The sequence below is a fragment of the Paramisgurnus dabryanus genome, chromosome 10 (assembly GCF_030506205.2).
Source record: "Paramisgurnus dabryanus chromosome 10, PD_genome_1.1, whole genome shotgun sequence".
NCBI lineage: Eukaryota > Metazoa > Chordata > Actinopteri > Cypriniformes > Cobitidae > Paramisgurnus > Paramisgurnus dabryanus.
This window is the reverse complement of record NC_133346.1, coordinates 1063727-1085808: the sequence shown is the minus strand read 5'-3', so window position 1 is coordinate 1085808 and position 22082 is coordinate 1063727. Positions and strand designations below refer to the sequence as shown.

Below are 22082 nucleotides of genomic sequence, written 5' to 3'. Positions count from 1 at the left end.
TTTAAGAAAGTTTGTCGAGTAGTTAGTCTTTCTACAGTGTGGTCATGAGATCCCAAAAGCAGCTTGACCTTTGACACGCTAACAGAAGGGTGAAGACTGAAGTAAGGGGTGATTAGCTTTACCTTCAGGCCAGATTTTGGGTAAGGCAAAGTGCAAACTTGTGAAAAAAGCCACAACAATAATTAGCTCATAAGCTCGACCAATGAGAGAGGTGTTTCCCGCAATGCCTTCTGGGCCCTGTCCTATGACTTTTGATTTATTACTGATCCTGCACTGGGCGAGAGGCGGGCCGTAGCTCACATTTACACAAATCTCTCAATGGTATGAGTGATGATTATGCTTTAAAGAGAAAAGAGATAAAAATGTCATTTATGCAAGCATCAGTGCAGGTGTGGTTGACGTGCGTTCTTGACTCATAGATGTTTCATATAATTGTAAGGTACGGAATTGAATGAGAATTCTTGCCTAACATATTTGGGAGCAAATAAACTTACATAAAAGATCTTGACAACAATGGGATCGAACCCAGGGACCGCACATACTGATCAAATGTAATATAATATTCAGGTCTCTAATATGACTCGGAGCATCGCTTGTTAGTTTGTTTAAATCACAAAGAGAGTTGTGTACGTTTCACCTGCCATGGATTTTGTTTCATCTCATTAATATTTCCCTGTTGAGAATCTGAGTTGTTCATTTCCATAACATTGAGCTTAGTAAACACACACACACACACACACACACACACACACAGACGCACACACACACACACACACACACACACACACACACAGACGCACACACACACACACACACACACACACACACACACACACACACACACACACACACACACACACACACACACACACACACACACACACACACACACACACACACACACCATCTGCAGTAATGTGATTATTAGATGAGACTCACAGATTCAATTAACTTACTCTAATTTAATCACACACAGTCTTAATCCTGTTCCCGTCTACACAAAGACACACTGACAGACAGACACACACACACTTTCTGTTGGTTGTGTCTGTTCATATGCATGTGTTTTGTGAAGTTATATTATTTCTGTTCAAAGTGTGCAGTGAAACGTCTCATATGTTACTCAATTATTTAAAGTAATCTAAGAATAGTGTTATTATTGTATTTTTATGCGCACAAATATATATGATATAATTCCTGCCTGGGTGAGAGGCATTGCCAAAAACCATCTCCTCTCGTTCATCCAAAAGACCGCTGGAAAACAGACCAATCTTAACATAACACCGACTGTGACGTTACAGCCAGATGTACGCACACAACATTAAATTACACATTAAATTAATTACAATGTTGTTACAATGCTAAAAACAAAGTTGTGACTGCTGAGTTAGCGCTATATGCTAGTTAATGCTATATGCTAGTAAATGCTATATGCTAGTTAATGCTATATGCTAGCATTTAGGCTGAAGTTCTACTATTGATGTTACGGTTACGTTTTGCAGGTCCATACTGACAAAAACACCAACTTAGCACTCAGAAACGTCCATAAACAATCTCCAAACAATTCATTATTCCTCAAAATCTTATAGAGACTCAAACATAAGATCTGTTTACACACACAGAGAGCTACTGAAGGAGAAACAGCCAATCAGAGCAGAGCTCAACATTATTATTCCTGACCCTTTAAAATAAGGTAATAATAGACCATTTTATTTTAAGGGTTGTAAATGGACATGCAAAACTGTCTCTGGATCATCTTTTTAACACAATTTAACGGATTATTTTAATGCATTCTTTGGCACCTTTAAAAAATTCTACCCTTAAATATTTATGAGCCCATAATTGATGCTGCTGATTAATCAGATTTACAGTTTCACCTGCTGGACAAAAGAAGTATGACTTACACATTTTCTGTAAAATCCAGTTGTCTTTAAAGTTGTGCTTTAAAGTTTTTTAAATTCTCCAGATGATGTCTCTCCAAAAATTACACACAAGAAAACATTCGGAGCTTACAGGGAAACATTCATATATGGTGAAGTTGGAATAAAAAAAAGGTCGATTCATTTATAGATGAACAGAATGAAGAGTTTAGCTGTAAATACTTTCACATATAGTTTCACATATACTTCCAGTAAAGCAGCAGATGTTTGTATGTATGTATTGTGGACTGCATGTACTGACGTGTTCAGACTTCATGTTTTATTGATGTATATTTTAGCTTTTATTGGCATCACTGCATGACTGAACATCTCAACAGGTTAATGCATTAAATCAGAAAATACTTCTTCACTTGATTAGTGACGAGATATAACACAGATCTCGTGTGTCAGGGTTGGGTTTTATATCGTGTAGTATGTGAAATCTCTGTCTGTTGTTTACAGTATTGGCTTGATCCCTCGAAAACCCTCTCTGAACACAAAGATTTGATAACCAGTAAGTATGAAGTGGTTTCATTATAAAGTTTGAATGATTTCATGTTGTGTCTTTAATTCTGTCTGCACCACAGGAGAAAACATATCGACTGAATGATTCAACTTTCATCTTCTGTGTCTATTAGAAATCAATGTAATTATTCTTAAAAGACCTCCTGACAAAACTAATATTGATTTTTAAAAAGGATCATTTAAATATAATTGTGAATCAGTAATTCCCTCAGAGAAACAAATGCATTATATATAAGTGTTTGAATATGAATGAGATATACAGTATTATAATGCTGGAGCTTTGAAGGTGTAACACATCTGTCTGTAACCTCAGGTGTTCAGGTTTGTTTACTAACAGGTGAAACAACAACTCAATTTTAGAATAAGATCAGTTAGTCACACGTTACATCATGCCAGTGACGATGCCAAGCTCTACACAACACGTATTTTAAATGTGTGTGGCTCGTCATATCAAAGTATGTGTTCAGCACGTTATGCACGTATTTTGACATGACACATAATGCGCATGGTTCAAATGACACAAAGAAAACATATTTTGACATGATGAGCAACACACATGACACTCCCAATAAATATTTTGACATGACGCATGGTTCACATGATGCAATGAACACATATGTTGACATGACCCATGATGCACATAGTTCATATGATGCACTGAACACATATTTTGACATTATGCATGATGCACATGGTTTACATGATGCAATGAACACATATTTTGACCAGATGCATGATGCACATTGTTCACATGGCGCAACAAACACATATTTTGACATTATACAAGATGCACATGGGTCTCATGGTGCAACAAACACATATTTAGACATGACGAGCAACACACAACACTCTGAACAAATATATTGAATTCGTGCCGTTATATATTGAAGTCACCAGCCGTTAAAATGTATTTATTGGTTGTTTCATTTATTTCAGCTGGACCTCCGTACACCCTTTATTTTGGGGTGAAATTTTATGCTGAAGATCCCTGTCAACTGAAAGAGGAAATTACAAGGTGTGTAACATTAAAATACACATTAGACTGAGATTGAGACATTTTAATAATATCAGTTAAACATCATACATCTTCAATGTAAGTGTCGTGTATCTGTAATACAGTGACTCTGTCTGTGTTGTTTGTCAGATATCAGTTTTTACTTCAGATTAAGCAGGACGTTCTTCAGGGAAGACTTCCTTGTCCATTTGATATCAGCACCCAACTGGGAGCTCTTGCCATTCAATGTATGTAAAAGTTACAGCAAACGATTTTTATAGATACAATTATAGCCTATTGGTCATGCTTTAGATCTGGTCTTCTTATCTGAATATGAATAATAGACCATTTAAAGGTGACATGTAATTTCTGTTTATGTCTCAAACTCTGTCCTTTACTTCTATTGGTTTAGCAGGTGCACATTTTAACAATAGGTTTCAATATAAATCAAATCAGAGTAAAGTGTTGTATTAATCCTAATATTTATACATTTTTATTTAATGTTTATTGTCAATTCTATCAGAGTTTTGTGATTAATTGAGTTTATTGTGTCTTTGTCTTTATAGCTGAGCTGGGAGATTATGATCCATATAAACACACACAAGGTTACGTGTCCGAACATCGCTTTGTCCCGGACCAAAAAGAAGAACACGAGGACGCCATTGAACGGATTCATAAAACTCTCATGTAAGAATCTCTCTTGTAATTAAATCCATAATCTGTCTGTGAATAAATCTGATTATTATTGTGATGCCACTCATGGGTTCAGAGAAGAGAATAATGAGATCTTCATCTATTTCTAGGTGCTTGTTGGTGCGCAGTTGCTCTTCACTTTTTTTAAATAGCTATTTAAATCTCCACTTGACTACTACAGACAGCTTGAGTTTGTGTTTATCTGCTGATTCATTTCTACATTTCAAGGCACACTTAAAGGTTTAACTTTAGGTGCATTGTATAACTTTTAGGAGGATCTCTTGACAGAAATGCAATATAATCTACAATAAACTACACTGTCAGAAATAAAGGTACAAAACTGTACCTTTTCTGTCACTGGGGCTGTACCCTAAGTTTTCGTTTAGTACCTTTACAGGAATACAAAACAGAATATAATTTTGGGTAGATTCCGTACCTTAAGGACCTACATTATTAGAAAAAAGTCAAAATATGTACTCTAGCTGTCAGTGGGGCAGCACCCTTTAAAAAGGTAATTGTATTGACCATTAGGTACAGATATGTAAACATTTAGTACTAATATGTACCTTTGAACTACTAATATGTATTTTTGAGGTACTAATAAGCTCTCATTGGTCCCAGTATGTACTTCTGAGGTACTAAAATGAAATCCTTAGGTGCAAAGCTATACTTTTTGAAAGGGTACAGCCCCAGTGACAGAAAAGGTACAGTTTTGTACCTTTATTTCTGAGAGTGTATATTATCATCAGTGGTGTATAAAGACCTTACACAATGAATTGTATTGTTTTTATTATCTTAGAATGAGATGTTTTATCTACATACACCGCGGGTCTCCTTACATGGAAGTCATCATGTTTCAACAGTAGCTCTAAACGGACAAACTGCTCTAGAGTGCGTTTCGTCCCTGCGTTATCTCAGACACGACTGCTACCATTATCCATTTTGAAATTGAGGGGTGAGCAGTTAGTTGCAATTTTTAATCTCACCACTAGATGCCACTAAAATTTACACACAACACATTTAACGGTTTATGTTTAAAGTCGGCATGTAATTTTTTATGAAATATTGTGCACTTCAAATTCATGTAAACTCATTATATTTTTCCTTAAATGACCTCTCTTCACTTCCTGTCATGAGGAATAGCGCCAAGCTATCAGAGACTTGTTTCTGTCTGGGAAAAGAACGCAGCGATTGGCAACATAGTTAACTTACAATGATCCAATCAGTTCTTGATGTGTTTAACAGACTAAGGGCCAGATTTACTAAACCCTTGCGGCAGTGCAAACTTTTATTTTGGCGTTAAACGACGACTGTCAGGATTTACTTAAGTCACACATTGGATCATTAGCACTGAAAAAGTGTGGTCTAGTTCGGCCATTCCCAAACTGTGGTCCGCGGACCACTAGTGGTCCGTGAGGGTACTGCAGGTGGTCCGTGTAAAGGCAAAATAAAATATAAAAATAAAATTTTTTAAGAATATGTTTTAAGAATCTGTTGATGTGATGACCAGTTATAGTTAAAGTGCTAGTAAGCCTATTTAGAAGTGCAGATAAATTCAGGACTTTGTGTAGATATATTTTATTATGAGTATTGTGAGGTGGTCCGGGAAAATTCTTGATTACAAATAGTGGTCCACACACACAAAAAGTTTGAAAACCCCTGGTCTAGTTATTTATGCGACTGATCTTATATGCATTTCTAGAAGTTTCCAATTTCAGACACAAAATGTTTGGGAGATTGTTTAAATGATTCACGCGTGATTTACTAATGTTTGCGCATGTGATATTACTGGTATTTGCGGCTCTTTTTAATGCAGAAAAAGCATTAAATAATTTTGGGCTTAAAATGGCTGCAATTGTTGCTATGCTGATAGGAGGATGCAGAGATCAGAAGCGCATGATATAAGGCAGAGGATTTTTTAACACGTAACGCCAGAGGAACATATAATTCAAAAATATTGTTTGCCAAGCCATGCTATTTTTTTTGCTAAAGTAAATAAAAGAGGAGTCACTAGGAGAAGTCACACAATACCAAGTGTTTCAGAAAACTTGTAAACCTTCATTTTTTGTCCTCTAGTTCTTTTCAGTGTACTATGGCATTGTTAGCTGTGATGTCCGTGGTGCTGAACTCAAGCTCATCAGGTGTCAGTAGATCACCTGCACCTCATCAGCTCTGATTATTTATGACCCTGAACTCTTAGTAGATTGTGTTGGTCATTATAGATATCAGCTGTTGCGCCTGTGTTATTTAATTTGCACCTTTTTATTAAATAACTTGCAGATATTATTTCTCCCATCTGTGCTTTTTTGGAATTGCATTTTCACGCTAATTTGCCTCGTTTTAATAAATGTGGTTTTAAGAGAATTATGTGTATTTGAGCTTTAAGGGTCTGTGCTGTATCTTTGGGAATGGTGTGGCCTATGAAAGCTGTCCATTACCTACTGTTTACTACATTGTTATGTTCACATCATATGTCTAAATGTATAAAATCCACAGATTTTTCCCTGTTATTTCCATTTTGCACTATTTTATAATAAAGTGAACACAATGACGATAATGAAAATCAGTTATAAGCTTAGTGGATGAGAACAGAGAGTTTTGAAGGTACTTCAGAGTAGAAAAGTCCCAGCTGCTAGAATGAGGCAATGATATGCAGCTACACGCACCACACAGAGCCTAAATGAATGGCTTAAATGCATTTGAGTCCCTGGGGTGTCTGCAAATGATGGGGCCCGACACTTATAAAAGAGCATCAATAATCACCCCAGCCCAACCCTTCTCGCCCGCCCGCTCGCCCGCCCGCCCTGCTCCAGTCTGTGAGTGGAATTTTAATGCATTTAATTGTGTGCTCTTGAGACGTAATGTTACTTTTCTCTTTGACTGATTTTGCTCAGTCTATCAGAGCTGCTGGTTTATGTTAAATGGATATAAAATCAAGTCCTGTCATACATTTAGTTTTTTCTTTTTTTCCTGTCTCACTCAGAAATGCGTCACATTATAGAAATGATGCAGATGTTAAATTAAAATGTTATAGATTATAGATGTGATGTATAAGAACTGTTAAAATGCATTAAAGAAATCAAATCTATTTACATCCTGTTTATGTACAATATGAACATTTAACTGCACTGAAGTTTTCTGTCTGGGTCTCTGGGATTAGTAAAGTTTTATTTTACCGTTATTATCTTCAGGGTTCCCACAGGTCCTTATAATCCTTGAAAGTTTGTGAATCTGGGGGGAAAAATTCAAGGCCCTGGGAAGTTTTTGAAAATATACATACATAGATACAGGTCATTAAAAGTGCTTGAATCTATTTTATGCAAGAAGTTTTCTGGAAAAAATCCATATTATTCCCTGTGCAGTGTAGGATCATATCATAAAAATTCGAGACTTTTAAGCACACATTCTAAACTGTTCACTGTAAATGCTTATATCTTCTGTATGTGAATGTTGATTCATACCAAAATGTTTTTTTGTGTAGTTGTGTTTGACACATGAAAACGTCTGGGGTTACGTATGTAACTGTTGTTCCCTGAGAAGGGAACGAGACGCTGCATCTCCCTTACAATATTTCAGATAGCGATATACTTCCTGGCTCCCGCGTCACCCTGTCTTTGTCATTAAGCCTCACCATTGGTTGAATTTGATAGACACATTCAGAAGCACTTACCCCTGAAGGCGTCCACAAAGTGTCACCGCAGTGACGCAGCGCGAGTTCCCTCGAAAGGGAACTGTAACAATGTATCTTAAAAGGTAACACAATGTAACCTTGCTCTCACTTGAAATGTGTCCCCACATTTAGTCCTTGAATTTGAGGTTATTGGACCTGGAAAGTCCTTGAAAGGTCCTTGAATTTGAAGTTAACTAAGGTGTGGGAACACTTTATCTTGTTAGGAACAAAACTAGATCCATTTCCATTCCCCTTTAAATTATACAAATTGACATTATGAATTGAAAATGGCCAACTTTGCAAAAATGCTTGCATGAGGTGGTTTTTCAGGCAATTCAAAAACGGTGTATTTTGCAAAACTGCAATGGAAATAGTTTATTCACATTTTCAGGTCACCTGATGTAAATCACATAATTATTATTTGAAGACGACACGTTATGAACTAAAACATCCCAGAAACACCTTAATACGTGTCTGCTCACAAGTATAATGGCAATAATGTTTGGATAACACTCCTACATCTCTTTTGATTTAAAAAAATCTACTATTACATCCAAGAAACACCTATACGTTTTTGCTCCTAAGTATAAGGGGCTTTCCTTGGCATTAATGTTTGGATAAAACTCATACGTCTCCTTCGGATAAAAATAATAATAATAGTAAGCCTACCAACATCAGTCGATGTGATGTTTGAAATGACTTGAAAAACTACATTTCAGTCGCACATTGGGCTCTATCTTGCACCCAGCGCAATTGACTTTGTCCGTGACACATGTATCATTCGTATTTTGCCCCGGCGCAGAAGCACGTCGGCAAACTAGGGAATGAACTTGCGCTCCCTGGGTGGTTCAGCGCAAAAAAAGAGGTGTGTTCCAGCGCAAACCATCCCTGATGCTATTTTGCAGTTTCAGAAAACAATTGCGCCACTGACCAGAAAAAAAAAGTTTAAAGTCAGTGGCGCGTTGCGCGTTGTTCATTATGCTATTTTAAGGGCGCATGCTTGACCATAATGTATAGGGTGCACAACGCGCACACACTTTGCTTATCTAATCTACACAGATGCAACAGTTATTTTTGCAAATCATAAATTGTTACACTTAAAAATATTAATAGACGAGATAAGGGGAATCATAGTGGTGAGCATTGTGGTGATAGTTTTTATTTATTCTCATGCAAATAACGATTAAAATATTTTCATAACTTATGTGGCTGTATTACGTTTATTTTATGTAAATAATAATTAAAATGTTTTCATAAGAAACCTTAATGTATATGAACTTGATTTGTAAGAGTACTTTGGGGTTGGACCTTGCTTGCGTTTCTTGGGTCCGATTTCAAAGCCCCCAAACCCTTTCAGCGGTGAGGGTGGACGCAGCGATGTCCTCTGCTGGCGTCAGGTCCTGAGGCAGATCCACCTCCCGTTACACGGCGTGCCCGATTTATGCTGGCAAGCGTGGGATTCCCCCGTACAAGGACGTCGGTCTCCTCGGCTGTGAACCGCTCCTGGCGTGCGCCTGGTAAATCCGTCATAATAATAGCAACCCGCCATGGAACTTGCGCCCTTGCGTTTAAAGGGAATGTTGGCTAGCGTTCTGATTGGTTTATTTGACGTTACACCCAAACCACACCTATGAATAATGAACCTACTTCAGACCAACCCCTTATTGATTTGCGCCCGGCGCAAGAGTTATTTCTCACGCCGGGAAAATAGCAACAGCGCCCAAGATCCGCCCACAAACTCACTTGCGCGTTGCGCTTCGCACTTGTGTTTCAGAGCGTTAAAATAGGGCCCATTATGTGTTAACAGAAACGCAGCCATTTTGCAAAAGATTTTGTTGACATTTAAAAACGTTTTGCATAATCTGTAATGGAAACACAGCTTGTGTGTGTCTGCCTCAGCATTCTTGCAGGAGTGTTAATGGGTTAAATAAACATGACTTTAGTGGTGTTAGTTTGAGGTTTGACCTCATTGGTATGTGACACTAGTTATTCAGTTCATGAAAAACACAGTTACACATGACATCACTTAACTTCCTGAAAGTGTTTCATGCTTAAACTGAGGAAAATGAGTTAAAATGAGTTAATGAATAAAATCTTTTCTTACAGCTTTGATGATTTGTTTATTTGTTTGCTTGATTATCTTTTGTTGTTTTGTTCTTCCACCTCACATGTTAATGTGTTTCTTCAGTGCTTGCTTTGAGGACATTTCCAAGGGAATGTTAATGCTAATCCAGTTTATAACTCCTAATGTAATTACGTTTTTTCTTTGTAGTGTGTTGTTCAGTGTTTATAGTGTAATGCTGTATGTGTACAGGGGTCAGGTGCCTGCTGAAGCTGAGAAGAGTTATTTAGGACTCGCTAAAACACTGGAGATGTACGGCGTGGACCTGCACCCTGTGTTTGTGAGTAAATCCTTCACTGGACATTGTAAATAAAATTGCTGTAATTATGCAACTGGTTTCCAGTAACTTACTGTAGATTTAAATGGTTGTTCTTAACTGGCAACAGTTTGTTCAAAGTTATTTTAAACATTTAACTTTGAACAAACTGTTCCCAGTAAATAATATACATTTAAATCTACAGTAAGTTAAGCTGCTAGTATTACTGTAATTTCTACAGAAATGTTTTATAGTGCAGTGCACCTTTTCATTCACATTTAGTTTTGTAGATTTACTGAAATGTAACTCTTATAGATTTAAAGATTTTTAATTCATGTGTTTATAGGGAGAAAACCAATCCGAATATTTCCTAGGACTGACGCCAGTTGGAGTTGTGGTTTACAAAAACAAAACACAAGTGGGGAAATATTTCTGGTATGTTTATGTTTAAACAGAATGGTCATATTATATTATAATGTATTATATTTTATTGGTATATTGTTACTTCTGTGATTTGAGTTATGTTAAAACTGGCTATCGTTTCAGGCCGAGAATTACAAAAGTATATTTCAAGGAAACACAGTTTGAACTGCGGGTTATGGGCAGAGATGTAAGTCAATTTTTATGTAACCAAGAATAAATATAGTATATAATGATGAATGTGTAAATAAATAACGTATGCATTGGAAAAATAATGTATCGCAATGGAGACTCATGTCTTGTTACCTTGCATAAACATGTTTACACATTTTGGCTAGATACCTCTGTTCAGTGTCAAAGCAAGCAAAAAAATAATTATATAGTTAAATCCATAATTTTCACCATTGCTGATAACTGGTTTGAAGTGTTTAATACAGAGATTGGGTCATTATTGATTCAGTGTTTAAACCTCTAGTGAGATTCTTTGAAAGTGTCTACAAACCTTTTCCTCCGGGTACCAATTTAACCTTTGAGATAAAAGCTTTGACCTGATGTGTCTGATCTAATGAGGGTTCTGCTGAGAGAACTTTAAGATACATGAGAATACGATCAGATGTTCACACAGAGCTTCTTCTTTTGTTTACAGTGCAATGAAACCTCATATTTCTTTGACGCTCCCAGTAAGACGGCATGTAAGAACCTCTGGAAGTGTTGTGTGGAACATCATACCTTCTTCAGGTGAATTTACATCTCATTTTGCTTAAAACAAATACTATGGTGTTACTGTAGTTTGAAATGTGTTGTAATGAAAGAGAAAACATTTTAGTTGTTTTTTTGGACATATGGTAATACCTGAACTGACCCTTAACATTTCTTAATTGTCATGATAATATTCAGTCATTTGCTTCAGTCATCACTATTTTTGAATTTATTAAAGGTCACATAACACAAGCTGTTTCTGCTCATCTGTTAATCTTGAGTACCTACAGTTATAGAGTCAGATTTATAAAAGACAGATCAGGTCTAGCGATTGTTTCCAGAAAAGCACGAGATCCCCGGAGGTGTCCAGCGGGAGGAGCGAGTCACGAGCAAGCACGCGTCGATTGCAAACATTTGATGCAGTTTTACTTACCGCCTGCGACTCGTGAACAAAATCCAGCTTTAAACAAACACACATGCAAAAATTTGCTGCTACCCCGGATAAACAAACTATATTTATTGTTTTCATAGTGTGCTGCTGGCTTTCTTGGAAAGCTGAACAAGGTTTTCTTCTCCCTACATCCAAAAACACACTTCTTCTTTCGTGCCATTGTGGAGTCTTGATATAAAACAAAGCTTTCACGTACAGTGATGCCTGTGATTTTTACTCAAAAAGACAATGCTAATGAGCGTCCTCGTTCATTCTCACACTGATTGACATGTGGGCGTGATTTTGCAGGGGAAGTGCCCATAAAAGGAATTTGGGGTCACTGATAGGTAACAGGTACCCATGATCAAAAAAAAAAAAGTTCTCCCAAAAATACTCCAGTCACACACTAAACTGCTTTTTTGACACTTTGCATTTGTTTAGCATGAGGATTACAACTCTTAAACTGTGTTAATAAGTCAGAATGCATTAAAAAGCATTAAATCCCACAACGAATTTAGTTGTTACCATATAAACAATATTTTTAGGTTACCTGACAAAATATCAATGAGATGTAACTTACTGTTTTCTTTGTAAACCTTCTGTGTATACTTTTCAATGTTTTTTGTGTGTGGTTTTATGTATTTATTTATTTTGATCAGATATGTTCAGCACTATGGTCAACAGCTGTTGTAATAAAGTGCTATATAAATAAAATTATAATAATAATACAATTACAATACAAAAACATGTTTTACCATCTGATACCATCATTGTACTATGGTACAGTCACAAAACCTTTATGTAGGGGATTACACTTGTGTGAAATTCAAACAACCTTATACAAAACAATGCATCTTAAGAAAGTGTCAAACATTTTTCCAGACTTCTTTTAAAACAAAGAAAGACAAAAGAGAAACTTTTACGTTTGAAGTGCCAGAAGGATTTTAAGGCTTTACTGATGTTCAGAGGCACAATCCTCCCTGGAGTTTGCTTTAAAAGAGCAGTCGGTCTTACCTCGCTTTACCACGCTCAGAATGAAGGATTTCTGCTGTAATCTCTGCGTGTGAAACTGAAACTGTTTTAGAAAAGACCGAGAAAGAGAGAGAGATTTACACCTCAAGGGTAAAACTTCAGAAGTGTTGCTAGGTCACATAAAAACCCACACAATTATTGACTATTGGTGCTGTTTAATAACTTAACCATCCACCTGATGATCTAGAAGATTAATTTAACAAATCAAATCATGATTGGCAGGTGATCCATATAACACTGATGTCTGATGTAAAGCAGCTGGCACACGTTAAACTGAAACAGGACCATCCAGATGTTATAAACAAGCTAAATCATGTTCTGTCCTCATAACACTTTGTGTTCTTCACTACCGCAAAACACAACACGTCAAATCTCTCATTATAAAGCTTTTTATTTTTCTGTCGTTTGCTGAGAAAGCCTTTCGTCAGAGCTGTACTTATAAAGCTTTGAATGATAAATCTCTCTCACTAGCACAGATTCTGTCATTTACATCATTATAAAATACATGTACAAACAACAGATTTGCCCTTTGGATGTTTGGAAAGAGATCATAAAAAGATTGAAACAAGAGAGAGAGAGAAAATGCACATGAATAATAATTCATCCTAAATGAAGGGTTGATGTGGCTTTTAATGAAATGTAATATTGTTCATAGGATGCCAGAGAATGAATCTGCTTCATTGACCAGAAAACTGTCCAAGTTCAGCTCTCTGGGCTCAAAACATCGCTACAGGTTAGTCAATATACGACATACATCAGTTGTGTATGAGACATCAAATCTTACAGCTTTAACTCTTTCCCTGCCAGTGGTTTTTTTAGTTGGCAGCCAGCGCCAGCATTGGCACAAACGCTTAATGCCTTCCAGAAAATGTTCTTCTATAATTATATAAACATACAATATATCAAATTAAAGAACAGGCCTCTGCTTTCAAACAAAAACCTTTCATCTTTTTATCACCTCTCAAATATGGGTAGGTTTCTTTAAAAATACAAAATGTTGAGCAAAAAGATGAGATTATTCCATTTTTGTAAAGGACTTTTATTAGAGATACACAGAGTTTTTACTGTTTTTGGATCAGTGGATGCTTCCGGGTTTTATAAGTTGGGTAAAAGCGCCACCTAGTGGATAATAGCAAAAATATGGATTGTTGATCAAACTTATCATTAACAGGGAAGCGTTTTCTCTTTAATTGATGAGATAACTTGTCAATGGCGAGGAAAGAGTTAATGTTTTTTTAATCTGTATATCGTATAGATGACTACTAAACAATCTGGATCCTGCAGCAGATTGAATGAATGGTTATAAAGAAGGATTGAATAATAATGTTGTCCATTTCTGTCCGTAGTGGAAAGACTGCAATGCAGATCGGACGAGAGCCGTGTGTAACTCTTCCCCGACCGGACCTACAGGTGATCCGAACCCGCAGTAAGACTTATCCAAAGAGAAACACACAGCCGTCACACACAGGTGAGCTTCACTTCAATCACAACATCATAAAGTACAAGATAACGGATGTGTGATATTGAAGAAAAATGTGATAGTAGGCTAAATGATCATTTTTCTTAAATCAATTTAAATTGTATAAAAATACACATTATATACTCAACATAATTTTAATATTTCTAAAAAAACACTTCTGAAAGTGAACAGCCATGTTTTAGTGTTGAATAAAACAAATCGGACATTTTAACAATGTAGACAAACTAACTAAAATAAATATCACCGCTATCATGCACACGCAAGCATATCCCAACAAACATCCGCGTACCAGAGACTTTATTATTTAGTATCTACATTTTTTTAAATGTGCAAGTATAACAAATATATTGCTTATGTGAGCGAAAATTGTATGTAAAACAAATAAAAACATTTTGGTCACAATTAAAAATGTCTGAATGCCAATAAATGAAATACCAAAAAGTAAAAAAAATTGCTTAAACATTTCCTCAGAACTGTCTGAAATCTACTGTGCATCCCCATCTTTAGGATTTAAGAAGCGCCCCTTTAAAATAATTAACTTAAAAGTGATCAAATGAAATTCAGACTTTTATAAGTGTTTATGAAGTGTTCAAATCATTTCTATCTGCCCTGAATGAAAGCTTTAAGATTTGAATAGCTCAGGTGTGCGATCGCTCTGTTTGATTCCTCAGCTCGCTGCTTTACATGCATGTGATGGAGATAAATGCACTTGTTCACTTACATGCCAACAGAAATGTGTTTGTAAATCACACGTGATGAAGCTCTTTTGTTCTGTGGAAGGCCGAACACTTTTACTCATGGAAATGGCCATCAGACGATAATCACTTCAAACAATAGAGCAAAGAAAAGAGGGATACACATGGACAGATTACACCAGATAAGAAATTGTTCTGGCTAAACAAAATCTGTAGATTGATGTCTTTGGTCGTGTTTGGGAAATCTGTGCTTTAGGGCGGAACAATGGAGGTCAGACGATCACAAAGATGGAGAACACGAATGGAGGACAAACCAGAACATCGGCGCTCTTACCAACAAAGAGGTACGAAAATAAAATCAACTCAGAGTTATGTGTCACTGAAATATTGAAAGAAGATTTTAAAAAATGTATCATACTGTATAGAGCTGTAAAATGAATGTGAATAGCACAGATCAGATCAATCGCTCTTAAGCGCCTCATTTGCGTACATCATACATACATATTGAGACTACAAGCTAAAGCTTAGGAAACTGAGCGTATTCACCTCTTAATTTCACATGTGAATGAAGCTAGTTAACTCAAGACATTCAAGCGTCCAACTATGCGAAATAGCCCGGTTTATTTGCTTCATTCACGTCTGGTGTGAACACGCAGTTAGAAAAATTGTATAAGAAATATTTAAGATCTGACTTTAGTGTCTTTAAGACATTGATGTGAAAATACTAGGATCTCTTAGAACTAGACAAGAAGTTTTAGTTTATTCTCTGTTTAATTGTACTGTTGTCAATAAGAAACAAGCACATTTTTCTTATCAAATCTGACACCATAAAACGCTGATATCCTCATTATAAAACATTCAATATTGTGTCTTGTTGTTATCAAAAGTCCTAAAGCAAAGCCAGAGAGCACAACAGAAGATCAGCCGAACAAACACACAACACCATGGGATGAAGACGCTCCACAGAGGTACAGGTCAAAATCTGATACAGACTCAAACATAAGATCTGTTTACACACACACAGAGCTACTGAAGGAGAAACAGCCAATCAGTGCAGAGCTCAACATTATTATTCATGACCCTTTCAAATAAGGTAATAATAGACCATTTCATTCTAAAGACAAATCCTAGGGTTGTAAATGGACATGTAAAACTGACTCTGGATCATTTTTGCACTTAATAAAACCACAAACCTTCTGTGTAGATATCAGAGAACAATTTAACAGATTATTACAATGAATTCTTTGGCACCTTTATTACTTTTGTCTTTGCTTTCATGATGGAATATCAAACATCTCTAAAGTTATTTAGTCAAAAACCACATGTAACCAAATTCAAGTTTATTTTGGCTAAAAGTGGGTCACTCATAGCCGGACTATATCGGGTCTATTGCTTACTGGGACTGTGTCCATACACATGGTAGGGTCTGAGCTGGTGCTGTTTTGTTATGACCATTGTTGTATTCTTGTAAGATCCCACTACTAAGCTGCCCTGTCTTTGTTTTTTCTCAGTGGACTGTATAACTCAGCCAGCGAGCGGAACAAATCTCCCAAATTCCCAAAAGTTCACAGACGTTCGCCTTCAGGTGGCAGTGAGAATGACAACACGCAGTCAGCCGGACGCAGGTGCCAGATTACAAACTTGAGGATTCATGACTGTGTGTGTGTGTGTGCCTCTGTGTGTGTGTGTGTGTGTGTGTGTGTGTGTGTGTGTGTGTGTGTGTGTGTGTGTGTGTGTGTGTGTGTGTGTGTGTGTGTGTGTGTGTGTGTCACTGTGTTTTCTCTTTATTTACTCTTTATTATTATATAATAACACCTTCAGTGTTCATGCAGATTTCTTTTGAACATCAACACTCAATCCTGAAACACATTTGCTCCCTCTGCTGGAAGAAAACTGCAACAAGGCTTCTTTGTTACAAAATATCACTCACACAATGATTGCTTTGTAATTCTCTGTTTTCACGTGTTACATTGTTTCAGTAATAACAAGCAAAGTACAAAAAAGCTACATCATTTCAATTTCTGTTTTAGTCCTATTAAAATAATAAAATAAAGTTTTTGATATATAAATACAAGATCCTTGAAAAAATAAATAGGAATGTTGTTAGTGATTAGAATGACGCATTGAAGAGAGTTGTCTAATAAACTGATCTTTCTCAGCTAATCTCTTATAGTTTAATAACAAATAAAGTTTTTCTGGTTATGAATTTGTGCCAGTGAGTCCCTCGGGTGATGATGAAAGTACATCTCAGAATAAATCAATCCTGATGAATCTTTAAATGATGACAGAATGAAAGCAGCTCAGTGTTTCTCTTCTGTATCTCAACAGGAGAGGTCACAGCGCTGAAGACCAACAAACCAACAAACACCACAGGAGAAGGTTTCTGAGATTTAATCATTTTTAAAGACAGATAACTAGATTTCAACAACTTCAAAACAAATCAGCTTTTAAGAAAAGAAGCAATGATGAAGTTTGCCTGCTGTTCTTATAAGGATTTTAAAAGTGTGTCCCAAGCACATAAAGATTTTTTCCTTTGTAAATAATGCGTCAAAGGATTCATTTGCAAACAGCAGTTATCTCCTTTCATTCTGTTTTCAACCTTTAACCCTTCCAATTTGTCCCTAAGGTCCCGTTCCCGTGGTAACACCAGCAGTGGTAGCGAATCCGAGAATTCCAACAGGGAACGTCGTAAAAAAAGAAACCGGTGAGTAATTTCACCATCAGCATCCTGCTAAACCTCATAACTTTAAGGTCACTGATAGTCTCACAATTAAATTTGTTGCAGAAATACAAAATAAAAGCCCTTCATCTTCAATCTTTACATTTTCTTTTTTTATTTTCTCATGCATTTTTCACATCAATCATGATTGTGATATTGAAGAAAACAAGAGTACCGGTGATGTGTGTAAAAAACCTTGCTATCCCATCCAGGTCCCATCAGGAGAATGAGATGATCGACTCTGGACCGCAGTGGGAAGTCGTTCTCCGGAGACAGAAAGAAAAATCGACCAACGATTCGAACCAAAGGCGCTCGCGACACCGCTCAAGATCGTAAGCAATATATGGATATTTCCAAGAATGGAAACTGAATTAGATTATATTTGCATTTCAGACCTCTCCCCTGTACCCCACATTGTTTTTATTTTAAGTATGCACTGCGTAAACATCTGTGTGGAAATGTTTTCTTCTCTCATAGACGAAGTCCTGACGTCCACGCTAAAGAGCAGCTCTGGAAGCACATACAGTGAGTGTGTTCTCCTGATCTCAGATCAGATATATCTGAATAAATACAATCAGTCATGTTGTGATGTTTGTGTGCAGGAAAGATTTGGTTGATCCATCAGGACTCTCTGAGGACCAACTGAAGGAGATTCCATACAAGAAAGTGGAGTGAGTCAAATCTTGATGTCCAAACATGCAACGTAAATCCTTTTCACACAGAGATTACGGAAAATGCGTCCGGTTTTTGTCTGGGATCGTTTGATTTTTGGCTCATGTACACTGCCGATGATTATCCGGAATCTGTGCGTGCATTCACACACATACTGTAATCTCTTTACAGACATTGACATGTCTCACATATAAGTTTTTAGAGACTGATCATCTGACCCATGATGTTAAAATGTTTCCCTTATGAAAGTCTATTTCTGTCATCGTGTTAAATGAATGCATCTCCACTGTAAGTACATCAATTATTCAGCATACTGAGTCCCTGCTAAGCTGTATGTAATGTTTTTGGGGTTTGCAAAACATTACATATAAAACATTACATACATCTCCTCACATCCACCTCAAATTGAACCACTAATAAGAATGCACCTTGTTCAAACTTAAGTGTAAAAAACTTAACATATCTGATTTCAGAACACAAGGTGACCCCATCAAAATCCGACATTCGCACTCTCCTAGGAGCTTCCGGCAGTATCGGCGATCCCAGTGTTCGGATGGAGAGAGATCTGTGCTCTCGGAGGTCAAGTAAGTCCATCATTCACATCACATGATACTTACACAGTCATGACTGTTCTCAGATCAGATCAGTGTTTTTATTGTTTTTCTCAACGTTCATGTTGATAGCTCTCGGACTGATCTGGTGCCACCCCTCCCCGTCACACGAACCACTGATGTGCCTGGTTCCAGCTTGAGCCCTGCACAGGTCAGTCATCCCACCGCCACCTCTTCAAGAGCGTATTTGCTTTCATATTATGGCTGGCTTGGTTTGACAGCGCATTAAGCAATGTTATAAACGCTGTAACTTTAATGGTGCGTTCACACCAGATGCGAATTAAGGGAATAAATTGCACTATTCACACATAGATGGATACTTGAACATGTTGAGTTAACTCCCGTTATTCGTGCATGAAATTCAGATGTGAATAAGCTCAATTTGCTGGCTTTAGCTAGCTTGTGGTATCAATATGTATATATAAAGCTCAAATTGAGAAAAGAGCGTTTATTAAAACTTACCAGATTGTCCGACCTCCTCACTCACTTTCTCTTTCAAGCAAGATCCTTTATTCCAGTTTCTATAAAAGTATGAATATGTGTCGTACAGCAATGATGATTTTGTCCTCCATTGTTGTTTTGTATTTCTGCCTCCACTTGCTACGTAAAAAGCTCCTGCTTGGTTAATGTGGCGCAAATATCTGCCAAAGTTCAGATTTTTCAACTTGCAAGATTTGCATAAAACAATTTGTGTTAAACGCTCAATTTGCATCATTCGCGTAAAAAAACACATTATTAGCGCTGCTTCATTCACACAAATCGCGCTGCAAGATGTCTATCACGTCTTTGCATTGACTTAACATGTAAAACACTTGTGCTTAAAGGAACAGTGTGTAGGATTGTGGCCAAAACTGGTATTGCAATAACAAAACTTGTGGCTAAAACTGGTACTGTAATCACACAACTGGTGGCCAATACACAACATGACAACATAAACATCAGTTGAGGGCTCCAAGTCCACTTTTTAAATGACAATATCCTGGCCAGACCACTGTTGTGAGTGATAAAAGTATTTGAAATAAAAATGATTTCTTAATGTCTAGTGACATATCAGGGACATTTTATGATTCATTGATATACGTTTCTTACATACTGTTCCTTTAACGCTTCATTCGCATCTGGTGTGAAAGCACCATAATGCTGTGTATACACTAAATGCAAATCATCACATTCCTCGCTTTAGATGACTCACGGGATTTAACTTTAGATTTTTTGCTTGAGTTCAATATTTTTTACATGCTCAAAGACACGTTTTAGGCGAATAACACGTTTTCGTGGCAATCACACCAACCAATCGCAGCGTAATTCACATCTTTGCATTGACTTGTATGTAATCACGCAAATAGTTGAATTGGCGTTTGGCGTATGCCCCGTAAGATGAACGTGGAGCAACATGTGCTCCTATTTATCTAAATGGAAAAGGTTATGGGTCCAATCCAAGGAAACACACATAAATGTGCCTCCCAAATGAATAAAAGTAAATGTAAAATACAAAGATGGATGGGGAAAGAACATATTAAGTAAGGGATAATGTAGAGGCAGCCGGTAGTTATCGGGAAATAAGCCCCGACAGTGTGATCAGGACCCGACGCGAAGCGGATAATGTAGCCTCTACATTATCCCGCTTATTACACGGCTACTTGCCACATAAGAAAAAAAACTGGACATGAATATGAATTTGAAACATTTTATTGGCATATTTGTTTTAAATCAACATTTTTATCCTTCCGCGAAACTTTGCACAGATGCATAAAATGATCGTAATACCTTATTAAGATCCTCTGCTTTATACTTGTCTGTCTCCATTTTTTCTCTTTTAGCCAGTCTTTGAGAAGTTTTAATGCCCATTCTGTATTTTTTTGTGTGTTGGCTTCGTAGCTGTCATGCTCTATTTTGTCAAGTTCAGTCTCAGTAAGCTCTCTGTGTCTTGTCGTTGTTCGTTCTTCTATCCATTGTTTAAATGTTTTGTTTTTTCCGTACATGTTAAAATTAATGTCAAAATGTTTGTCCAGTGTTTGTCACAAGATGGCGCCAAACAGTAATCTTTATTGGCGCTGAGCGATTTAAATCGTACAAGTAGTCCGGCTATGCGTTATTACTTTGGAGCGGTTATTATTTGAAAAGAACGAACCTGCAAATGTCTCAACTGACCAATAAGAATCAAGCATTCCAGAGAGCCTTGTAATAAGGTTTTTTATTAGGTACATTGTGACGTTTCAATAAGTAGATGTGGTCCATTTTGACTAGCGTGCCATGTTTGTTTCAGAAAAAGAAAGGGTCGAAGGACAATCTGTCAGAGAGCTCTGAACAGGACACAAGATCCAGTGCCAAGGTGGTGAAGACCGTACACAGCCCTCGAGTGAAAACTGAAACGTGAGCGACTTCCGCTGCGGACACGTCGAGGACGAGCGGATGGATTGTCAGAGGACTTGAGAGGTCAAAATCCTGTGGGACCCTCAGGGAAAAACACATTGAGTTCATACTGCATCCATCATAGTTCACACTGAGTTCATGCATTACCTGTCTGTGAGTAAAGCTTAGGGTTCCCATTGTCTTGTGTGACAAACTTAACAATTGACATTCAATTCCTGCTGACAATCAAATGAAGGATAACGGATTGAGATGAAAAAACACTGATCAATCTGAAGAAGTGCATCTGATAGGATTGTAAACACATCTGCGTACAGTATTAAACATCAAACAGCACAGCGCTTTTTATTCATTCATTGTGTAGTAGTTCATGTGTAGACTTTCTGCTGTAGGAAACATTGCTGCTGTATTTCTTCTCATTTGTTTTTGTACAATATATTGTAGCCTGTGATGATCTCTGTTTAGAAAAACACTGTAGCTCAACTGGAATCTCAACTTTTGGATTAAAGTTCTTGTCAATAAATATATTTCAATACAATTACACTACACTACACTACACTACACTGTATGTCTGTGTGTTCACACAACTTCACACTGGTCTAGTGTTTATGTGCATGTTATCTGTGAAGTGACACACTGCAGCCAGCAGGGGGAGTCGCCGCAGCTCCCTCTAGTGGATGTGCCTGACATTAACTTATCTGCCTCAAATAAAATCTGCATTATCTGCACAAATCTCTTCAGTACATTTGATTCTAGAATACAATTTAATTGCATT

General features: G+C 37.0%; 1 protein-coding gene across 1 annotated transcript in view; it reads left to right on the top strand.

The window, feature by feature from the left end:
* The window catches only part of epb41l4a (erythrocyte membrane protein band 4.1 like 4A), a 35243-nt gene extending 13378 nt beyond the window's left edge, over positions 1 to 21865 (top strand). The window contains exons 3-23 of the mRNA XM_065264272.1: positions 2382 to 2433; positions 3381 to 3459; positions 3589 to 3686; positions 4005 to 4125; positions 10116 to 10203; positions 10526 to 10614; positions 10726 to 10789; positions 11246 to 11337; positions 13416 to 13493; positions 14107 to 14228; positions 15192 to 15279; positions 15823 to 15903; positions 16447 to 16560; positions 17264 to 17314; positions 17562 to 17639; positions 17867 to 17986; positions 18132 to 18179; positions 18257 to 18325; positions 18800 to 18910; positions 19010 to 19088; positions 21204 to 21865. Of these exons, the coding sequence (XP_065120344.1) occupies positions 2382 to 2433; positions 3381 to 3459; positions 3589 to 3686; positions 4005 to 4125; positions 10116 to 10203; positions 10526 to 10614; positions 10726 to 10789; positions 11246 to 11337; positions 13416 to 13493; positions 14107 to 14228; positions 15192 to 15279; positions 15823 to 15903; positions 16447 to 16560; positions 17264 to 17314; positions 17562 to 17639; positions 17867 to 17986; positions 18132 to 18179; positions 18257 to 18325; positions 18800 to 18910; positions 19010 to 19088; positions 21204 to 21314 (1833 nt within the window). The 3' untranslated portion in view covers positions 21315 to 21865. The remainder of the gene's footprint in view (positions 1 to 2381; positions 2434 to 3380; positions 3460 to 3588; positions 3687 to 4004; positions 4126 to 10115; positions 10204 to 10525; positions 10615 to 10725; positions 10790 to 11245; positions 11338 to 13415; positions 13494 to 14106; positions 14229 to 15191; positions 15280 to 15822; positions 15904 to 16446; positions 16561 to 17263; positions 17315 to 17561; positions 17640 to 17866; positions 17987 to 18131; positions 18180 to 18256; positions 18326 to 18799; positions 18911 to 19009; positions 19089 to 21203) is intronic.
* Positions 21866 to 22082: the final 217 nt, after the last annotated feature.